The sequence below is a fragment of the Quercus lobata genome, chromosome 6 (genome assembly GCF_001633185.2).
Source record: "Quercus lobata isolate SW786 chromosome 6, ValleyOak3.0 Primary Assembly, whole genome shotgun sequence".
Classification (NCBI taxonomy): domain Eukaryota; kingdom Viridiplantae; phylum Streptophyta; class Magnoliopsida; order Fagales; family Fagaceae; genus Quercus; species Quercus lobata.
In genome coordinates this window covers 20,113,468-20,135,275 of record NC_044909.1, presented here as the reverse complement: position 1 = coordinate 20,135,275, position 21,808 = coordinate 20,113,468, and the positions used below count along the sequence as shown (strand labels likewise).

At 34.5% G+C, this 21,808-nt stretch overlaps 2 protein-coding genes and 1 long non-coding RNA gene across 15 annotated transcripts; 1 reads left to right on the top strand and 2 right to left on the bottom strand.

Moving 5' to 3' along the window:
- Positions 1-3,670: 3,670 nt before the first annotated feature.
- On the bottom strand, positions 3,671-6,728 carry LOC115950946. 4 transcript variants are annotated; one of them, XR_004083156.1, is made up of 5 exons: positions 6,249-6,728; positions 5,275-5,386; positions 4,478-4,519; positions 4,113-4,169; positions 3,671-3,991 (listed from the first exon to the last, which is right to left on the bottom strand). It is a non-coding gene; the product is annotated as an uncharacterized LOC115950946 (long non-coding RNA). The 4 variants fall into 4 exon arrangements; XR_004083154.1 differs by having other exon boundaries at positions 4,113-4,519; positions 6,249-6,346; positions 6,551-6,728; XR_004083153.1 differs by having other exon boundaries at positions 4,113-4,519.
- A 3,993-nt stretch (positions 6,729-10,721) lies between these two features.
- LOC115950522 lies at positions 10,722-15,170 on the bottom strand. Of its 10 annotated transcripts, none has more exons than XR_004083056.1 (11): positions 15,079-15,170; positions 14,688-14,902; positions 13,846-14,133; positions 13,037-13,141; positions 12,849-12,947; positions 12,216-12,344; positions 12,050-12,119; positions 11,756-11,846; positions 11,298-11,366; positions 11,108-11,207; positions 10,722-10,983 (listed from the first exon to the last, which is right to left on the bottom strand). XR_004083056.1 is itself a non-coding variant. In XM_031067711.1 (7 exons), exons 2-7 carry the CDS (start codon positions 14,892-14,894, stop codon positions 11,165-11,167), a joined length of 609 nt encoding a protein of 202 aa, XP_030923571.1. In that variant the 5' UTR covers positions 14,895-14,902; positions 15,079-15,170; the 3' UTR covers positions 10,722-11,164. The 10 variants fall into 10 exon arrangements, 1 of the variants encoding a protein (XP_030923571.1); XR_004083063.1 differs by having other exon boundaries at positions 12,849-12,992; positions 13,085-13,141; XR_004083057.1 differs by lacking the exon at positions 13,037-13,141 and having other exon boundaries at positions 12,849-12,959.
- A 418-nt stretch (positions 15,171-15,588) lies between these two features.
- Positions 15,589-20,863, top strand: LOC115994171 (protein unc-13 homolog). The gene is made up of 5 exons (XM_031118233.1): positions 15,589-16,319; positions 16,946-17,830; positions 18,108-18,563; positions 18,667-18,853; positions 19,089-20,863. Exons 1-5 carry the CDS (start codon positions 15,708-15,710, stop codon positions 20,066-20,068), a joined length of 3,120 nt encoding a protein of 1,039 aa, XP_030974093.1. The 5' UTR covers positions 15,589-15,707; the 3' UTR covers positions 20,069-20,863.
- The last annotated feature ends 945 nt before the right edge of the window (positions 20,864-21,808 follow it).

Genomic DNA, 21,808 nt, shown 5'->3' with positions numbered 1-21,808 from the left:
TTTTCATTAAAAAAATCTCTTAAGGAATTTTTCCACCAAAAACTTATGAAATTTTCTTTAAAAACTCCTAAGGAAACTTTTCCTCAAAACATATGAGATTTTCAATAAAAATCCAAATTTCCATATAAAAATCTTTCTTCCAAAAAAAATCAAAAGTTTTACACTAAAATCCTTTTAAAAAATGATGGTTTGCAAATGATGTTTGCTCAATGGCTTAAAACAACTGAGCACATTGACCATAATAATCAAGCCAACATGTCCCCTTCCCCTAAAACTAACCTTTTTATCTTTGATATTTATTTTACATGAGTGTTTATTTGGAGGTTAGTTTAAAATTTCCTTGTCACTTTAAAAAAAAGGTGAGATAAGATATACTTGACTCATATCCCTTTTAATGTGCACACGCAAGAATAAATTAATTGTACATACTTACATGCATGCATTTTATATGTCATTTTCTAGGGTAATTTGTATTTACTTACATGTTTATGTCTCCAACCATTATATATGCCATTTTTTAGATAAATTGTACATGTTCACATGTCCATCCACCTCACATGTCATTCTCTATGGTAGATTGTACATATTCATATGCTCTTAAAACAAATCAAATGCCATATTCTTTAGTTATTTTTTAGATAGTAAAAAATTGGAATAATCTCAAAACAAGGTAACAAAGAGGAAAAAATTAATTCCTTCACACCTCAGAAGGTCGGGGATCGTTGATAAGAGTTGTGTAACAGTAACACACTGCGTGAAAAAAACACCGCCCGAGAAAGAAATCCAAAAATTAGGCTAGCACTCGAAGCAATTAACCTTCGACACCTCAATGGAGATGCATGTGAAGGGCAATTTAGTAGTTAAGCCCAAAATCCCAACTATGTAACCCATCCTTTACTCTCTTGCCCGTTCCTCCACTTGTTCAACCATCTGTCTCTCTCTTAGAAATGGGCATTGATGACTACATCACCAACTTGCTTTCTTTCCACGCACAAGAATACATGTGAGGCAGAGTGAAGGAATATGTGCTGGGATGCGTACATCTCATGACCAAGTTGATTTCAATTAAGTTGGAGGTTGACATGACGGTCCAGGATGGCAAGCAATAAAGTGTCGTTCAATCATATATAGGTTAAGGTGGTGAAACTATAAGATTTTGGTTGATTGTCTTGCTCTTGCAATACCCAAAAAGCATTTGCATGTGGTAGGTATTTCACGCTTATCCTGGTCAGTTTCCAAAATTCCAATAGACCTCTCAGTCGACATACTTGTAAGACTATAATAAAAAATAAAATAAAAAGAATTATAGCATATTAATCGGAATCTAATTTGGTCAATTTGGTTCTATCTAGTTGGCTATGTCTGGTGAGCGAGTGGATGATAACTTATTGTGAATTCAAGAGGTAAAGTGGTATTTACTAGTAAAATGGTTATCGACAAAGTTTATATTGAAGGCGTATTTATATTTACGTAGTCCTTTTGTTTTCCTACTCTCCAATTATTAATTTGTTGTGGATATTAAAAGATAGCCTTGAATACCTATTTTGTTTTAAAATATCGCGGGTCAAGTTGAATTTCTAAATGAACTTGGGTATCTCTAAGCTGAATAGTTCTAGTCAAGGACGGAACCAGCATTCAAACTTAGGAGGCGAAGTTCTTTGTTCAAAAAATTTAAAAAATTGGAATATCAATACTAGAGGTTGACAAAGTAGCATTATTAGCATTAATTTTATTAATTCTTATTTGTATTTTTTCTTTTGAAAAAAAAAATTTAACAATAGGATTTTATAATCAAGAATTTTGCAAGTTAATTGGCACGTCTTAATATTTTCAAAGTCTAACTAATGTGTGGATGAAGGGATCAATATGTGGCATAGGAGTTGCCTTTATGGCTATGAGGGTGGAGTCATTTGAGAGGGGCATAAAGCTCTCAAGTGAGAGGGGGGAATTGAATAAAGGTTATTGGGTTTTTGTGATTTTTTTTGCTAGGATTTGTAATTGATTTGTTGTTATTGTTTTTGCTTAGACCAGATTTATGATTTGTCCAAAGATTTTTCTTATTATTTGGATATGTGCAATTTTTTTTATAGATTTTTCTTCTTATCTATTTGTTGGATTTCTTGGTTTAGTTTGTAAATTTTTTGGGGAGGGGCCAAATATATAAATTTAAGAGCCATAATTAAAATTCTTTTTGTTAATATACATACTAGTATTTTTTTTTTCAAAGGTTGGGGGGGGTGGGGGGGGCATGCCCCCCCAGCCCTTGAGTAGTTCTGTCCCTGGTTCTAGTACCATAAATTATTTCAAAACTTTTTTGCTACAATTCTGACATAACAGACAGTAAGTGGTTAACTATCACTTACACATGGACCCACCATATTTTACTCACCAATTAATTACACACTACCGTGTCGTAATTGTGACAATAAGTTGTGAAAATTTTTATATTCCTAGACTTTTCCCTCTAAATTATTATGGTTTCAATTGTTTAGGAATTTCCCTGAGAAAGTTGACATTAAATTAATTTATCATGGGGAAGGACTCACCATAGTAGCTTGCTGCTAGAGTTCTTGAGTGTAGCCATTGGGCTAGGCACACCCCACCAAATCAAGTGTTAAAGTGATTCAAGGGTCTATTACCTAAATGGATTTTTTTTGAGATAAAAGATAGAAAATTTTATTAATGATAAGAAACAGTATACAGGCCGGAAAAAAGGAAGTACGTATGAGACAAATACAGTCAATTGTAACTACAGCAGCATCAGCACAGAATATGAAAATCAACTAGTCAAAATAGATGCTAATATGGGCTGATTTCTTTGACTTCCAAAGACAATCAGCTGCTGCTGGACATGGGCAGAGAAATTCTGTTTGCTTTCTTATGATCTTGCAATGGGATTTGAGCCATATCCAATAATTTCTGGGGATGAAGTTAGGTATTCTCAAAATAATATTTATTCTTAGCGTTCCAAATATATGGCTCATATAACATAGCCCATCACTACAAGAAAAGAGTCTACTAGCGAGGCTAAAATGCCCTCGCAAAAATTCAAATATCGTCGCAAAAGACTATTAGTTAGGGCATGTGACCCTCGAAGGCCATCGTATTTGCTGTTCTTACTAAAAGAGATTTTGCAACCATGCCTTCGCAAATAGATAATTTACGAGGGCAATTTACTGTCGTTACTGAACAAATTCGCCTTCGCAAATATATTACCAAACGGCGAAAAAAGTCGACGACTTATTTTTAGCGAGGGCGAGTAGTCGTTGTTAACAACTATTTGTGAAGACCTTTATACCCTCGCAATTAGTTTTTTGCGAATTTCAAATTAACGACATACTTTTTAGAGACAAATAATGCCATCACTAAAATTTATTTGTGAGGGCTTTTAACCCCTCGTAATTAGTTAGGAATAATAGTGACAACATTTAGCTATCGCTTAAAATGTTTTTGCAATGTGTTAAGTGACATTGTTGTTCTATAAATTGCGAGGGACTTTGTCGTCATTATAAAATTATTTATGACCAAATTTTTATGTCATCGGTGATAATATTTTATATAATTTTTGAAATATTTTATTATTTATTTATTTTTAATTATTTTATATAATTTTTTTTAACTATCATGTTTCGATAGTACAATAATTACTAAAAATTGATCAATTGAAAGATAAAAATTCATATAAGTTCAAACTTTAAAATATAGAATCTACAAAGAAATCCTGAAATTAAACCTTGTTTTAAACTTAAACAACTAGAATTATGACAAGATCTATACTAGCCTTCCTATGAATGAGGGGAAGCTCCATACAAAAAGCATGTGATCTTACTATTTAATACAAAAGAAAGCCTATCTAGATCAAGTCCCTGTGTATGCTAAATGAGGGGAAGCTCCATACAGTTGATCCCATGTTTGTGAAGTTTCAAAAGCATCAAGTTACCTACAAATCACTTGACAAGTCCTTCGCAATGTCTTCAGAGAGCTTTTTCTCCTGCATGAAAAGTAAAGCAAAGTAAAGCAAAGGACTTTTAAAGAAGAGAGTGGGGGTTGGACTAAAAAAAGCAATTACTGGAGAGTGAAAAAAGCAGGGCAGGGGATTAAGGGATTCAAACCTTCTCAAGTTTTTCACAGGCTTTTAAAGCATCTCTTCTTATGTTCCTCAATGCCACCTATAAACAGTTTAGGGGAAGGTGGTATTCAAGAGGACAAATTTAGTGACTTTAACATAGCCTATGTATTGGTCTATAACCAAAGATTAATAAACATATACATTTTTAGAATATGTGCACTTTGGTAAAGTGTACAGTGCCATGTCAAATACAGACATTGGATGAATTCCCATGTGTTTCAAGAAAGTTACAAACCCAAAAAAAATGTTACAGGCCAATTATGTCTGACTTCTCAACCCCAAAAAATAGTGTCACTTAGGTGACACTCTTTTTGCATTTTTAACATATTCTTCTCAACCCCACTGTACCTTCCCTTCTTCAGCCAGTTTAGCTACTATTTTTAAGAATTCCTGCAATGATTAAAATAAAATAAATTAATAAAAAGAAAAGAAAAAAAGAAGAAGTGGAAGTTCTTTGTAAGCATGCTTTAAGGAACTTCACTTCATAGTGTACATCTTCAAAAAGAAATGTGTCTATATATATATATATATATATATATACATATATATTTTAATTTATATCAAATTACAGAAAGTAGAATTTCTTTCATCAATTACTACTAACCACCATTATTTTCAAGAATAAAAAGCATTTTTTGCATGTAAATTCATTATAAATAATTATTAAGGATACATAAACATATCACAAAACAAGTGCTAAACCGAGAAAAGTTTTAGAAGAACTAAACCTTTGAAGCAGAACAGTAGAGCAGGCCTCATGTGATTAATTCCAAACAACTAACATAAAGCTCAAGTCATGACTCATGACAAAGTACAGAAAGTCTAAATATAATTCAATCATCTAACTCATTTCAAAGTATGGTACTTGAAGTTAATGTACATGCAAAGAGAACATTATATGTTAGATGCAAAAATGTCGTGCAGGTGAGACAGTAAGGATATTGAGCTCCAAGGGGCAACACAAGATAGAATGAATTGACTGCAGTATAGCACCAACATCCAGGAAAAATCAGAAGAACAAAGAGGTAAAAGTAATATTTCAGCTGAGATTTCATATTAATTGGATATAGAAAATAGACTTATGGGCCTATGGTATAAAAAGACATAGAATTACATGCAAAGGGATCAAAGCAAACAGACTATACCTTCCTCCTTTATGATGTAAGTTGAGGGAGAGTCAATCTTATCACTTCTCCATCGTTTTTTGGAGTCATACCAAGATCAGAGCCCACTATGGCCTTCTCTATAGCCTTTAAGCTGACAAACATAACATATCAAAAAGTAAAATAGATTGTCAAAGAGAGATCATATGAAAGATTTCATGGGCCAGTCCTGCAATGCAAGATGTCAATGCTCTATAACTCAAAATAATTGGACAATTGGATCACCTTTGGCTGTCAAAAATTTATGGAAGATTCACTAGCATATTAATTTACGAGAATCAGAGAAAATTTTAGTCTTTGTTCTTACTTACTAGTATACATGTATTTATCACATAAAATTAAATGGAGAATGTTTCGATCTTCCTCAACAACCATTTTATGTCCTTTAGTTTATAGAATACATGGATTTGTCATATGGCTGAACCAAGAGAGAACTTGCATCGGGAGTACTGATTTGAGCTATGCTCTTCAAGTTAACTGGACTTCAATAATATTCCACCTAGAAAAGCATTGGGTTATAGCTAATCTAAAATAAAGGTAATTACTTAACCATTAATAAATTACAAGTGATGATTTTGCACTTCTGCAACCTTTTTTGCAAAAGTCACCTCCTTTTTTTATAGAACCACATACGCAAACCTATGATTTTTTATTTTTTTAAAGTTGACCCAAAATACTATGTCATATTAAGCAATGGATGAGGTAGCTCCCCCATACATTTGTTTCTGAAAAGCTCCCATTGATTGCCACTTACAAGAGAAATTAGGCTATATGCAGAAATGACAACTATTGCAATGCTAGAATCAGCTTGAAATTTTGGAACTTCTCCTCATTTGAGATTTTTTTTTTTTGATAAGTACATTTGAGAGAATATATATATTAAATTAACAAAAAAAAAGGAAGAAGAAGAAGAAGAGAAATGAAAGCAATTGATGCTACAGATTTGCAGTAAATACCTATAGCAATAAAAACCTGTCCGGTTTTAAACTTGAAAAACTATTTCCTGTAGAGGAATGATCGCTTCCAGTGTTGTTTGACAAACAACATGTGGGCACTTGAAACATCAAACAAGAAAAGATAATATTGTTAAACTCTGTATGTTATGGCATTGATAAGAATAAGAAAATAAAATAAAAGAACAACATAATAAATCTACAGTAATTTATAGTTGATAATGATGATGAGAATAAATAAAAGTTGAAATGAAAAGTATTAGGGTATGTTTTAGAGAAGATGACAATGCTGTTTTTCCACTTACCTGAACAACCTGAAATCAATGGGCTGTGAGGGGCTTTACAAGTTGGTGGTGGCTGGGGATTGTGACTCCGGCGTGATGGAAGAGAGAGTAGATCAATGGCTAGGGGTGGTGGCGTGAGGGGAGAGAAGAGGTGTGAGGGGAGAGAGAAGTGGAAAATGAAAAGAAAGAAGGAAGAGAATCACGCTGAATCAACAAAAGAACAAAAAAAAAAAAAAAAAAAAGTGGGGAAATGAAAAATTGGGGAAAATTTTTGCGGGAAGAAAAAATCTGGGGGGAGAGCTTGTCCTATTGAGTTTCTTTTTTTTTTTTTTTTTTTTTTTTTTTTTTTTTTTTTTTTTTTTTTTTTTTTTTTTTTGTTGATAAGGCTATATAATTAGAGTTTTCTTTAATAATAATAATAATAAAGCTTAAGTAATAAAATAATGAATTTTAGGGAGTACAAATTGAAGGATCTAAAGGCCATGGCGATGTACAAGTCAAAGGAGCAAGAGCTTCGAATGAATATTTTGGGAAAAAAAAGTTTATGCGTGTGAGAAATTGTGTGAAGGATAAAAAAAAATTGGGAAAATTTAAATTTTAGGATAAAAAAAAAATGTTTTGTCTAATAACTATTGCAACGGGTTATAAAAATATTGCTATAGACTAGTAAAAATTTCACATCAACATTTAAATAAATAATAAATCACATAAAAATTAAAAAAATCAATTTCTAAAATTTTAAAAAATAAAATAAGATAATTAAATTAATTTTTCACTCCTTTCATTATTATTAATTTTTTGGAAGAAAATGTTTATGTTCTTTGTGTTCTTCAAAATATATAACTCATATTCTTAGATCAATAGCAATCAAATGGTTAGATTTAGAGAAAGATGCGGTCAAAGTTTAGTCAAAGTTGGTCAAACCCAGTCAAACTTAATAGATGGTCCCGAGACCACTCTTGGTGAAATTCATATTCAAATCTTGATCAATAGGATTGAAGAGTATGGTGACATACTGGTGTTGGTGAAATTTGAGACCAATTGGATAGTCAAATTGAGTAAACATAACCACACAAGTATACGGCACATGTCTATCATGCGTTATACTTAGATTTGAAATCTAACTATTAGATTTGGAGAGTATAATGAAAGGTTAATTCTAGTAAATTATGGTCACAATCAAACGATTTGATTTAGAGAAATGCGTGGTCAAAGTTTAGTCAAAGTTGGTTAAACTCGATCAAACTTAATAAATGGTCCCGATACCATTGGATTTGATGACATTCATATTCAAATCTTGATCATTAGGATTGAAGAGTATGATGACATATTGATGTTGGTAAAATTTGAGACCAATTGGATGATCAGATTGGGAGAATATATATAGCCATATAGGTACACAACACATGTCCATCACGTGTCATTCTTAGATTTGAAATCTAACCATTGGATTTGAAGAGTGTAATGAAAGGTTCATTTTGGTAAATTATGGTCACAATTAAACGGTTGGATTTATAGAAAGGCGTAGTCAAAGTTTAGTCAAAATTGGTCAAACCCGATCAAACTTAATAGATGGTCCCGATACTACTGGATTTGGTGAAATTCATATTCAAATCTTGATCATTAGAATTGAAGAGTATGATGACATATTAGTGTTGGTAAAATTTAAGACCAATTAGATGGTCAGAATTCACATCGAATTAAGAAATATAAGGTTAGGTTCAAGTTACACCCGATATAACTCTAAAAAATGTTACACCACCTAATAACTTATTATTAAATTCATATTTTAAAAATCTAACCGTTGGATTATGTATTCTATATGTTCTTAACATGTATGCCAATTGGATGTAATTTACCATTTGATATTTAAACTCATATTTTATGCATTATTTTAAACTACAAAAACTTGAATTTAAACAATTGATTAATGACGTGACAATTAATCTTTGATCACCTTGAAATTTTGTAAGTATGAAAAATATATGAAAATAATGTAATCTAATGGTAGATTTGTCAAAATTCATATTGAATTAAGAAATATAGAGTTGGGTTCGAGTTACACTTGACGTAACTCTAAAAAATGTTACACCACCCAATAATTTATTATTGAATCCATATTTTGGAAATACAACTGTTGGATTACATGTTCTATATAGGCTTAACATACATGCCAATTTTCATTCCAATCGGATGTAATTTACCATTTGATCTATAAACTCATATTTTATGCATTATTTTAAACTACTAAAACTTGAATTTAGACAATTAATTAATGACATGACTATTAATCTTTAATCACCTTGAAATTTTGTAAGTATGAAAAATATATGAAGATAATGTAATCTGACGGTAGACTTGTCAAAATTCACATCAAATTAAGAAATATAAGGTTGGGTTTGAGTTACACCTAACGTAATTTTAAAAAATGGTACACCACCCAATAACTTATTATTGAATTCATATTTTGAAAATTCAACTATTGGATTTCATGCTCTATATGTTCTTAACATGCATGCCAATTTTCATGCCAATCGGATGTAATTTACTGTTTGATCAATAAACTCATCTTTTATACATTATTTTAAACTATAAAAGCTTGAATTTAAACATATGATTGATGACATGAGAATTAATATTTGATCACCTTGAAATTTTATAAGCATGAACAATATATGAAGATAATGTAATCTAACGGTGGATTTATCAAAATTCACATCGAATTAAGAAATATAGAGTTTGGGTTCAAGTTACACATGATGTAACTCTAAAAAATGATACATCACCCAATAACTTATTATTGAATTCATATTTTGAAAATCCAACTATTGGATTACATGTTCTATATGTTCTTAACATACATGCCAATTTTCATGCCAATCAAATGTAATTTACCATTTGATCTATAAACTCATCTTTTATGCATTATTTTAATTAGAAGAAATTTTTATTCACTTTTGAGAGAGAGAGAGAGAGTACAAAAAGCTGAAATTCTTGAATTTTAGGCTATCATTTTGAAGTTGAAAGTGTTATCATTTTTTTATGGGTACAATTATTTAGAAAATAAGGACAAACCTTTATTATATAAGATGTATATAAAAGTTTTTTTTTAGACTGTAAACAAAAGGTTCATCTAAAGAATACAAAGTGTTATATGTTTATAAGTTTCTTTTTATTTTTCTTTGAATTTTAGAATAACTTTTATCTCCAAAAAAAATTAATATTTTAATGATTTTTTGCGAAGGTCAATTGTGGCCCTTGTAAATAATTTAGTGTTAGTAAGGGCATATTTTTAACCCACACAAAAAATAAACTTTTTTCAAGAGATTTTTATTGTCCCTCAGAAATAATTTGGTGGGAACATTTGCCTCCAAAAATTTTGACATTTTAATGATTATTTGTGAAGGTTGATCCTAGCCCTTACAAATAATTTAGTGTTAGTAAGGGCATATTTTTAACCCACACAAAAAATAAACTTTTTGCAAGGGATTTTTATTGTCCCTCGGAAATAATTTGATGGGAACATTTCCCTCCAAAATTTTTGACACTTTAATGATTATTTGTGAAATCCGATCCTAGCCCTCGCAAATAATTTAGTATTAATGATGGTTTTTTTTTAACCATCACAAATAATACACTTTTTGCGAGAGATTTTTAATTGTCCCTCGCAAATAAGATGGAGGGAAAATTTCCCTCCAAAATATTAGTATTTGTGATGGCTATAACACATAATTGCGACAACTTTTCTTGTTAGTCACAAATATTTCACATTTTACCAAGTATTTGCGAGGGCTTTATTTTGCTATCACAAATAAGATTTTTTGAGAGAGCTTTTTGGGTCCGTCAAAATTTCTTAATTTCTTGGTCGCTAATAGGCATTTTTTTTTTTTTTTTTTGTAGTGCATATTTCAGCTTCTTCAATATTGCACTCCATGCAAGCTCTATTAAACAGACCAAAAAGGTTAGTGACTATGTCATTAGGCCATTTTTGTATTTTGTCTCTCACCAAAGCCCAAACATTTCTAGCTAAAGGGCAAGACCTTAGTGCATGAAGCATTGTTTCATCCTCCTGTTGACATATCTGACATTTTGATTCTGCTACTATTTTCCTATTTTGCAAATTCAGAAAGACAGATAAATGGGGGGGGGGGTTTGAAGGGTGAAAAAATTACAAGTAATGGATGTTGTTTGAAAAAGTCCCATTTTCTTTAATTTTTTCAACTGTGTGAGCATTGGTGCCACCTTCCAATTGAAGAAAACCTACCATTTGGAAGGAGTAAAGAACCGACACCTTACCAAAAGCAAAATTGAAACTTAACACATTCTCTATGAACATAGGAATCCAGATACAAACCAGGAGGCCTGTCTTTCACAGCAGCCAATCAAACAGCGAAGGCAATTGATTCCCTTGTGGCACCTCGTCCAATATCTCTACTCATGGGGTCGCCATCCAACTTCATTTCATGAACTATATTAGGTAGATGGATTTTTTGAAAGGAAAAGTAAAATTTGGATTGATAATATCATTCGAAACTTATTTAAACAGTTCAGATGGGTTTCAGTTAAGAGAGGACAGACCTGCCATAAATTGAAGCAAGGTAGCTAGATTAGGTTCCATAATAGAGTACATCGTGTTCATTGAGGATATGGTTGAATCCCCAATATTAGGTAAGCTAACCTGGAGCCAGAAAGTATTAATTCACAATCTTCACTATACTCGACAGGAAACTGCTTTACAACTTAGTGTCAAACATTCACACACACGCACACTGTTAGTCTCAGATGTGCAATTGAATCTCCCAAGCCATCCCAAAGTTCTTCAAATAAAGCAGTCTGCCTACAGAAGGGTTCAGTTCATGCAATGCGTCAATGCCTAGATTTGGATGAAACTCAATTAGATATAGTCACATTTAGATATTTCCTAAGAATTGAGGGGAAAGAAAAAGTTCTGTCCTTTATAAGGTATTGCAGTGAAGTATATTAATTTCTCATAGCATTTGAGGTGAGACAACTACAATCACATGTATAGTTTTAGACTTAGCACAGGCTCCTTTTCAGGAGATATTTTTCAGTCCTTTTACCTTTGTCATTAAAGAGGATAAAATTCTATTGCAAATGCAATCAAAACAAAATAATAGATCCCATACCCCTTCTCCCCTCATCTATTTAAATTATATACTATCTATTTTGCATTATAATATGTTTAATATAATCATGAAATAGTACCTTCCACTTGTATGTATCTCCACAGCATCAATACCATTTCTCTTTATAAGATCAGCTGTAGCAGTAGTATCTCTTATATATGTAACCACCCCTAAACAAGTTTGTGAGATTAAACGTGAAAATAATGAAAGAGATCTAATTTAAAACACTAGAAGAGGAAGAATACACGAGTTTATGATTTCAAATGTAATTAAGATTGGAATCTTAATGAAGGCTTCAAAAAGAAATAAAAAAGAGGCTACATAGCCCATGTTAAGGAAAATCAGCCGCATGACGAAGGAAAGTAACACCCACTTATATTACTGTAGGGGCAAACTGGAAAGCAACGGCCACAGCCATAACAGCGTCCAGTTATAACTCCACCCTGCACATTATGTTAAGTATAAATGGCAAATGTAATCCATGATGAACAATAGGGTGTGCAGTTAAAAATCAATCAAAATGAATCAAGTACACAAACCTTTAAGAATTTAGATGCATTGGTACCATTCAAAACTTCTAATGTAGAGTTTCCTTCATTGAGTGATAGCAGGACAAACAATCTCACAAGGCCTTGAACATTCAAGTGGACAATCCTCCAGATCAAACTCTATTAAAGTGGCCAGAAGTCAGCTTAAACAAATTGCAAAAGAATTCATATATGAGCATGTTATTAAGTGGCCAGTGTAACCTAAGACCTACCCAAATTTCCAACCTCATACATTAGGCTTTCCCTTATTCATACTGTATTGCATTAACCAAAAATATACTATGGTCCATCTAATCTGCACAATTTTTAAAACCATGACATCAGATGCTTCATTGACCCTAATGCTTTGCTTGTCTAACTATATCAAGAAAATAATTGTCTTCATGATTGAGCTGAATTAAAGATTGACTCTCCCAAAAAACTCGCTAATTCATTAGTCATAATTCTGTATCAAGCCAAAGTCTGATTTACATAAATAACACGATAATTTGTATCTATGGTATAAAAACACTTGCAAATCTTATTCAATTGATAGCACACACTATACTACATGAGCTTCTGCAGTAGCTGGTGCTAATAAAATAAGATACTACTAATTAAACCAATGCAAGGAGGCATGTATACCAGCCTTTCGGAAGTGAAGATCTTCAGCATCATTGACGCTGATCATTACCCAAGGCCTTCTAAGGCCAATGTCTCTAGCCGATTTAATTCCATCATTCACTGCACTCACGACTGCCACATCAGCAGCACAGTCAATGCAATCAACTGCACAACCATTCGTTAAAAACACATGATTCACATTCACTTACATCATATCACACACACAAACACAAACACTAGTTTACACCAGTCTCAACCTTGGACTAACAACCAAGGCGCCAGAAAGTCCTTAGAGATGCTGCTGTGTTGAGAAGCTGCCAAAGACAGTGTCAGAAAAAGACACCGGAGCCGCCCATAATGGTTGGCATGGTTACTCCTTTAAAACAAGTAACAAGAATTCATGGAGGATATTAGACTCACATGAAATATTTTCCGAGGAAACAAACAAAGCCTCTGATCCAAACACCCTCTGTCTCGTAGCACAATGTACTGCCCTTAATATAATTATAAACAATGACCATCCAGAAAGAAAGGCGAATATATCTAAAACCGGATAAACCTACTAAGGAATTCTCATTGTCAGAGCCACTTCCACCTCAAAATGACTTTACAAGTGTACAGCTAAATGACAGTAAAACAAAAAATCATGGCCTGTTTGGTTCGTATGAACTTGAATGGCCTACTTCATTTTGTCTTACCATATTATTTGAATTCATATCTTAAATGGAGCAATCAGAAACAGGTTGAAGTATTTACTACAATGTATGGATAAATCATATCTATAAATTTTCCCATTATAATGCTCAATTTGTTCATTGAAGATCATACAAAGTGACAAATGTAGCCATAAAAAATATCATAGTATGACCAAACAGGCCCTTAGTATACCATGAAAATTGATAGAGATGTTTAGAATTTTTAAAGTAGTCCACAGCTAATAGTAAAATGAGTGCATATCAGTTTATATATAACAGAAACAAAAATACATCAGAAAAGGCAAAATAAATATATCACTAACCTCCTAGTTCAGATAACCACTCTCACGAAGAAAACACTCTGCTTCTTCAATGTTGCTATTGTCCACCTTTGTTTCCATCTCACCAGCTCGGGATGAATAGCCACTTGCTAAATAGTGCCGAGTCGCTAAGGACTCCATCGAATATGAACCCTTTCATCTACCTTCAATTGCTCACCTGAACAAATACACTTCATCACCTTCTGCAACCTCCCTCGAATGATAATTACTCCCTTATTCATCCAATTCTTAAGTCTCATACCGGATCAATCCACTTGAAATTCTTCTAAACTAGCATCAACCATAGAACTAAAAATCAGAACCCAGAAATTACCCAACACCCCAGCTCATATAAGTGCTCATAAATTCTTAGATCATGAGCAAAGTGTTAGTGCTCAACTAGTGAATTCTTGAAGTACTAGATTTCATAGGTCAAAACGAACTAAGAAAATAAAACTACCCCGAAACTCAAACTTTCAACAAGTTTTCTTTGTCGGTTCCTTTTCAATTATGTTATGAAGCTTATGCTATAAACAAGTCTAATTCTGAATCCTACTATCCAGGATTCGAACATCAAAATTATATAATGACATGAAAAACCAACTTAAATTTCTGCAACCCCAATTCACAAATTTATCAGAATTCGCCAACAAGAAACCTTAAGCACCACAATAGCCCATCAAAGATGAATAAAAGAAGAAAGTTTAGAATATATATATAAAAAAATAAATAAATAAAAAACACCCAGAAGAATCCAATAACAACCCAGGTGAAGTACCACAGCATATTTACACAACAACTTAGAAGAAAGAACAGGAGATGAAAACAGCATCTAAAGAAGGTACCTTTTGGTTAAGAAAAAGCATTGACTGAGCCCACCAGACATCAAAACCACCGTGCATCTCTCCAGTTCCTCCAACAAAAAAGGACCCTTGATTTTCTCTTGCTAAACAACCACCGCGCCGGAAAGTCCTTAGAGATGCCGCTGTGTTGAGAAGCTGCCAAAGACAATGTCGGAAAAACCAACCGGAGCAGCCCATATTGGTCGGCATGGTTACTCCTTCAAAACAAGTAACAAGAAATTCATGGAGGATGTTAGATTTACAGGAACTATTTTCCGAGGAAACAAAGAAAGCCTCTGATCCAAACACCCTCACTGTCTCCGTATTCAGTTTAACCCACCCAACTGGGGGGTTTATGCCAAGAGACTAGAACCCAAGCTTTCACAATATTTACCTTTAAATTCAACTCCTTTTTTGATGCACAGTTTGTAGATTTTATGATCAACAACTCCATTTCTGTGTATTGGCTATAAGGAAATAGATCGATGTTCCACTTTTGCTGGATAAGTGGTAAGGGTGAGGGGGCTCCATATCAGCAGAACTATTAATAGATCTTAAGATAACTACGCATGCAGAGATTCTCTCTATCATTTTGAAAAAGCATGCAAGTACATTTATTGTTTCCTATAAATGGAAACAAATACCAAATACACTTTGTTTTGCAAAACACGTTTCTAATATTTCTTTAGTAATTTAAAACTTGTTATTTGTCACCTCAGAAAACGAAAAGGGAAATAATAAGAAAAGAAGCGAAATAATCGGAAGGCAAATTGGCATGAATGACATGTAATGTCCTTTCACAACCTCTAGCTTTCTCGTTTTCTTCGCACAACAACGTTGGCACCCAACACTCATTCCTTAACACAATAACGTTGTCACAATAACCAACCAAACCACCATTTTCTCTCCCTTAATTTTTCTCGCTCTCTCTCTTTCTCTCTCTCGCAAATATCGTCCTCTACTTTAAGGGAATATGCAAACCCAGCTGGTTGCCCCCGATATCTGACTTTCCTCCCATCCACCATGGGACACCACACTCGTCGTGAGTCCCTTTCGGCTCCTCACGTCGGTTCACGCCCTGATCACTTCCATGAGGCCTTCATGGCAGACCTCTTATGGCCCTTTGGAAAGCTTGAAGGTATTGAACGTGACGACGTTAGAGAAACAGCCTATGAAATATTCTTCACGGCGTGCAGGTCGTCTCCTGGCTTCGGTGGTCGCAATGCCCTCACTTTTTACTCATCATCCAATTCCCATAATGAACATGGTGGGGAGGGTTCGTTGTTGCCGCCATCCTCGGGGACTAATAAGCCTGGTGGGGAGCGCGTGGTGACGACCCCCACGAGTCGGGTGAAGAGGACATTGGGTTTGAAGATGTTGAAGCGGTCGCCTCAAAGAAGGATGTCAACTGGTGCCGGGGCAGGTGGTGCAGCTCCTGCTCCTCCTCCGTCTTCCGGCGGTCATGGTGGACACACTTCTAACTCTAGTAGTCCTGGGTATTCATACACCGTGCCGCAACCGGTTAGGCCAAGGCGGCCGATGACTTCCGCCGAGATCATGAGGCAGCAGATGCGAGTGACAGAGCAGAGCGATAACAGGCTCAGAAAGACCCTTATGAGGACCCTCGTTGGCCAAGTACGTCTTTCTTTGTTTTCTTTTATTTTTTATTTTTTTAATCCGAAATTTGAATATTGGAAGCGTTGAAAAAAAATTAAAAAGTGCCAATTAAGCTATACAACCCTTTTACAATTTTAGTAGTATATGTTATGGGACAATGTGGTGGTGTTTTCTTCCTGGTTTTTTAGGATGTTGATGAAATTGCTGTTCTTAAAAGGTCACAGACTTTTCCGTCAAATATAGAAAGGTAGGGTCATTGTATTTGTATTAGTGCATATGTAGGCACTTCAAGGCAAAAGGATAGACAATAAGGAAGCAAACAATGAAATTAGAAAACAAAGCAAATAATCACAATAATTTTAATCTTCTTTCTCCACATTGTAGCATCACCCATTTTAGAATCATGTTGTAATTTTGGAAACAGGTAATCACATAATCGGTACTAGAATGAGATGAATGAAAACATTATATTCAATCAACATTAGAGTCTCTGAATGCGGATTGAACATCACATTGTTTAGTATAAATTTAAATACAAAATATTCTACAAATTAACTTGACAATAAACGTGATTAGTACCCAATTTAAAGACAAGTTTCCCTAATTGATTCAACATTGTAAACTTGCTTATTGATGTGAAACAGATGGGTCGGCGAGCAGAGACGATAATACTTCCATTAGAGCTCCTCCGCCACCTAAAGCCATCCGAATTCAATGACTCCCATGAGTACCATCAATGGCAAAGGCGTCAGTTTAAAATCATGGAGGCAGGGCTTCTTCTCCACCCTTCAATCCCCTTAGACAAATCAAACACCTTCGCTATGCGTCTGAGAGACATTATCCGAATTAGCGAGACAAAAGCAATAGACACTGGCAAGAATTCCGACACCATGAGAACGCTTTGCAATTCCGTAGTATCCTTGTCATGGCAAAGCTCCAATGGAGTTCCCACAGATATTTGCCATTGGGCTGATGGGTACCCTCTCAACATCCACCTCTACGTCGCTCTTCTTCAATCAGTATTTGATATCAGGGATGAAACTTTAGTCCTTGACGAGGTTGATGAACTTCTAGAGCTAATGAAGAAAACGTGGTCAACATTGGGAATCACACGGCCTATACACAATTTGTGTTTCACTTGGGTGCTCTTTCAGCAATACGTCGTGACTGCACAGATAGAACCAGACCTTCTTTGTGCTTCGCATGCTATGTTGACAGAAGTGGCAAATGATGCCAAGAGACCAGACCGAGAGGTTACATATGTAAATATCCTGTCTTCAGTATTGACCTCAATGCAGGGATGGGCAGAGAAGAGATTGCTTAATTACCATGACTATTTCCAGAGGGGAAATGCTGGCCAAATTGAAAACCTTCTTCCTTTGGTGTTATCGGCCAAAAGGATTTTAGGCCATGATTTTACAATCACTGAAGGGGCTGGGGAAGAGGAACGAGAAATAACCTTGGTGGACTCATCTGGAGATCGTGTGGACTTCTACATTCGATCATCTGTGAAAAACGCATTGACCAAGGTCTGTAAATAGTTTTCCTGATAACAATGTTGACAAATTTTTTCTAAATTTGTTATGGGTGAAATATCACTTTTTGCATAGGACCATCACTGACAGTCTGACATCAATTTTATTGTACACCAATCACAATGTACCATCTTAGCACTAGTGAAAAAACGTTGTGAAATTTGTTGTCATTAAACTTATGGTTTTCTTAATTATCGAGTTCATGCTCAAGTTTTAGTGCAGTTTTGATTTGATGTTATCTGTCATCTTATTCTTTGGTTAATGACAACAGATAATTGAAAGTGGGAATGTCAAAAGTGATACTGCTGAAGTGAAACAAGAGGCAAGTGAAGCTTTGCTTCAATTGGCTAAGGAAACCGAAGATTTGGCATTGAAAGAGAGGGAAATCTTTAGTCCCATACTCAAGAAATGGCACCCAACTGCAGCTGCAGTCGCCGCTGTCACGCTACATAACTGTTACGGAGCTGTGTTGAAACAATATTTAGGGACAGTGTTCATGCTCACAGCTGAGACAGTTGAGGTACTGCAGAGGGCTGGAAAGCTGGAAAAGCTTTTGGTCCAAATGGTAGTTGAAGACTCTGCTGAGTGTGAGGATGGAGGCAAAGCAATTGTACGAGATATGATTCTATATGAAGTTGAATCAGTCATATTGAACCTCTTGCAAAAATGGATAAACGAAAGGTTGGAGAAAGGGAAAGAGTGTTTCCAAAGAGGGAAAGAAACTGAAGTAAGTTCTTTACTTTGGAACAATTTGGCATAGAAATTAAAGCTTCCATAGAGTGATAAATCTTTGATTCAATCCTAATGATTGATTGTAATTTGTGTTGCAGACATGGAATCCAAAGTCCAAATCAGAGCCCTATGCACAATCAGTCGTAGAGCTAATGAAATTAGCTAAGGAAACTGTGGATGACTTCTTTGAAATCCCAACAGGGATTACAGAAGATTTAGTTCTAGATCTTGTTGATGGTTTAGAGGTTCTCTTCCAAGACTATGCTTCATTTGTTGCATCGTGTGGTAAGAACTTTCTCTTCATTTATTTATTTATTTTCCTTCTGTAAACGTTCTTGATTGGCTGAAAATGCATTCTCGTCTCTATGTTATCTAATGATATTGCTATCAACAACAGTATAGACTGGTACTGCACAACTCATGTTGTCTTAGAATTGGGCAGAAGTTATTGCAACTAAGATTTCGATGAATTTTGTCATATTAAGTGTTATTTTTTCCCACTTATAAAATAAGTTTTCAGGTACAAAACAGAGCTATATCCCCACACTTCCTCCACTGACCAGATGCAATCGAGACTCAAAGTTCATCAAGTTGTGGAAAAAAGCTAGTCCATGCAGTGTTGGTGCAGCAGATCAGTTGCACCAAAATATAGCAAATGAAGGTCACCATCCTCGCCCATCAACGAGCCGAGGAACACAACGCCTTTATATCCGCCTCAACACCCTGCATTATCTTCATTCCCACCTCCATTCCCTTGACAAAGCCCTCTCCATCCCCCCTCGAACGCATCCTTCAACCCGTAGTCGATTCAACAACAACCGGAGGGCCAATAGCACTACGGCCTCATACTTTGAACTTGTAAGCACATTCATCCAAGCAGCCTGGCAAAATGTCTCAGAAGTAGCTGCTTACCGCCTCATCTTCCTTGACTCAAACTCTGTCTTCTATGATAGTCTTTATGTGGACGATGTAGCCAATGCACGGATTAGACCAGCATTGAGAATTCTCAAGCAGAACCTCACTCTCATGACTGGAATTCTCACGGATAGAGCCCAAGCCCTGGCAATAAAAGAAGTCATGAAGGCCTCGTTTGAGGCATTCCTTATGGTTTTGCTTGCCGGGGGAAGTTCCCGGGTGTTTTATCGGTCTGATCACGAGATGATTGAGGAGGATTTCGAAAGCCTGAAGCGGGTTTTTTGCACTTGCGGAGAAGGGTTGATAGCTGAGGAAGTGGTGGAGAGGGAGGCCGAGGTAGTGGAAGGAATAATAGCATTAATGGGTCAGATTACAGAGCAACTCGTTGAAGATTTCAGCATTGTGACCTGTGAAAAAAGTGGAATTGGACTAATGGGTTCAGGGCAAAAGCTACCAATGCCTCCAACTACAGGAAGGTGGAATAGATCAGATCCGAATACAATACTAAGGGTGTTGTGTCACAGAAATGAAGCAGCCTCCAATCAATTCTTGAAGAGGACATTCCAATTAGCAAAGAGGAGATAAGGAGGAGAGATTGCATTTCTGGTGCATTGTTGTACTGATTTCCGGTCGTGTAGTTATGAAAAACCAAAAACACAAAAACAAAAAACAAAAAACAAAAATTAAAGCAAATGTTGGGAGGTTCATTGTATGCACATAACTTACAGGACTATACTTCAAAAATCAAAAACATGCTTGGGGTCAACTCAGCATTGTAATAATTTTTTTAGGACAGTGTTTGTTACACACTTCTCTTCACATTTCAAAACCCTAACTTGAAGTTAGGGTTTTCCTTGTTTTCGGAGATTGTATATACTATGTGTATATTAAAGAATGTACGCTAGACATTTCTTTTTTTACCTATTTTTTAAGTCTTAAGTATGTTTAATTATTGGAGGTAGAATAAGGTTGATTAAAAAAAAAGAAAAAAAGAAAAAGAGGATGCTGTTTGGTAAGAAGAGAAGGAAAGAAAATTTTTAAGTAGGCCTAGGCATTTTTCATTCAGCCCACAAAAAATATGACTCTCCGATTTTAGAGAGAAAACACAGGTGAAAAGTAACTATGCAGCAAATAACCATTTTTACTCCTTCCTCTCTCAGCCACTTGCGTCTAACTCAAAAAATAAAAAATGAAAAAATCATGTTTCAACTACATATTTGCCTAGTTTCCTTTCTTCTCCCAACAGTAACTTCATCTCACCTATTATTTAACATAGAAAATAATTAAAATAAAAAAATTCCTTGATTGAAGTATCATTGGTCGAAAATGAATGCCTTTTCATAAAATAAAATAAAAAATTAAAAAAAGAGAAGAAAATAGAAATACCTGGGACTGCGCTGAGCATATGAGATCATTTTTTTTTTTTGGGGGAAATGCATCTAAGATAGTTGACATGCAAGTAAGAAATGTGAAAGTAAAAAGAGAAGAGGAAAGTGACAAAGAAAAAAGATAAGGGAGAGGAATCAGTACTGAGAGTGAGAGATGATTTCATGAGAGAAATGGATAAGGGATTATAACGAAAATAATATGGGTGAAGTCGTCAGACCACTGGCCTTTTATTTTATTTTATTTTTATTGTATACTATTTTTATTGAGATCCCTCCAATAAGTTTTTAATTTTTAATTTTAATTTTTCGTTTTTGTTTAAATTAAGAACCTGAACAGTTGTAGTATGCAAAAGTTATGTTACTAATGCAAATAAATGGTTAAATTGAAGAAAATGAGATTGAGAATTTAAGGTGTTTCTTATTTTAAATAATTGTAATTTTGTTATTTAATGATTACAAAAAAGTGGGTATTGTTTGGTAACAAGGAAAAAAAATATAAAAATTTATATGTATGATGTGTTAACTTTTTATATTATTTAATAAGTACAAATAAATTATTTCTTACATATTATGTAGTAAGGATATAAGAGTCAATTTATATAAACTATATTTTTTATCATCCTACTTTTCTCTTCAACTAAGTAAAAGACTTTTCCACCCCTCTAACAAAACACACAAGGAAAAACTAAGATTTTGTTTTGGTAACAATTTTTGTTTTCTATTTTCAAAAACTTGTTTTTGGGGATATAAGGAAAATACACTTTTCTTGTATTTTTGAAATAAAAAATGTGGGGCCAGAGAATTCGTGGCCCAAGCCCATTCTACATTAGGGCCCAAGGCCTAAGCCGAGGAGAGCTATTGCCGAGGAGGCATAATGAAAACCCAAGAAGGGCACGAGGACATGGCCGAAGACGATCTTATGCTCAGCACCTCACAA

Coding starts and splice junctions, on each gene's coding strand:
- LOC115994171 (XM_031118233.1), top strand. CDS start 15,708: ATGGGACACCACACTCGTCGTGAGTCCCTTTCGGCTCCTCACGTCGGT. Junction 16,320..16,945: donor TGAGGACCCTCGTTGGCCAA/GTACGTCTTTCT, acceptor GATGTGAAACAG/ATGGGTCGGCGAGCAGAGAC. Junction 18,854..19,088: donor TTCATTTGTTGCATCGTGTG/GTAAGAACTTTC, acceptor ATAAGTTTTCAG/GTACAAAACAGAGCTATATC.
- LOC115950522 (XM_031067711.1), bottom strand. CDS start 14,894: ATGCCGACCAATATGGGCTGCTCCGGTTGGTTTTTCCGACATTGTCTT. Junction 11,847..12,049: donor TTGCCCCTACAGTAATATAA/GTGGGTGTTACT, acceptor AAACTTGTTTAG/GGGTGGTTACATATATAAGA. Junction 11,208..11,297: donor GCACATCTGAGACTAACAGT/GTGCGTGTGTGT, acceptor TTCTGGCTCCAG/GTTAGCTTACCTAATATTGG.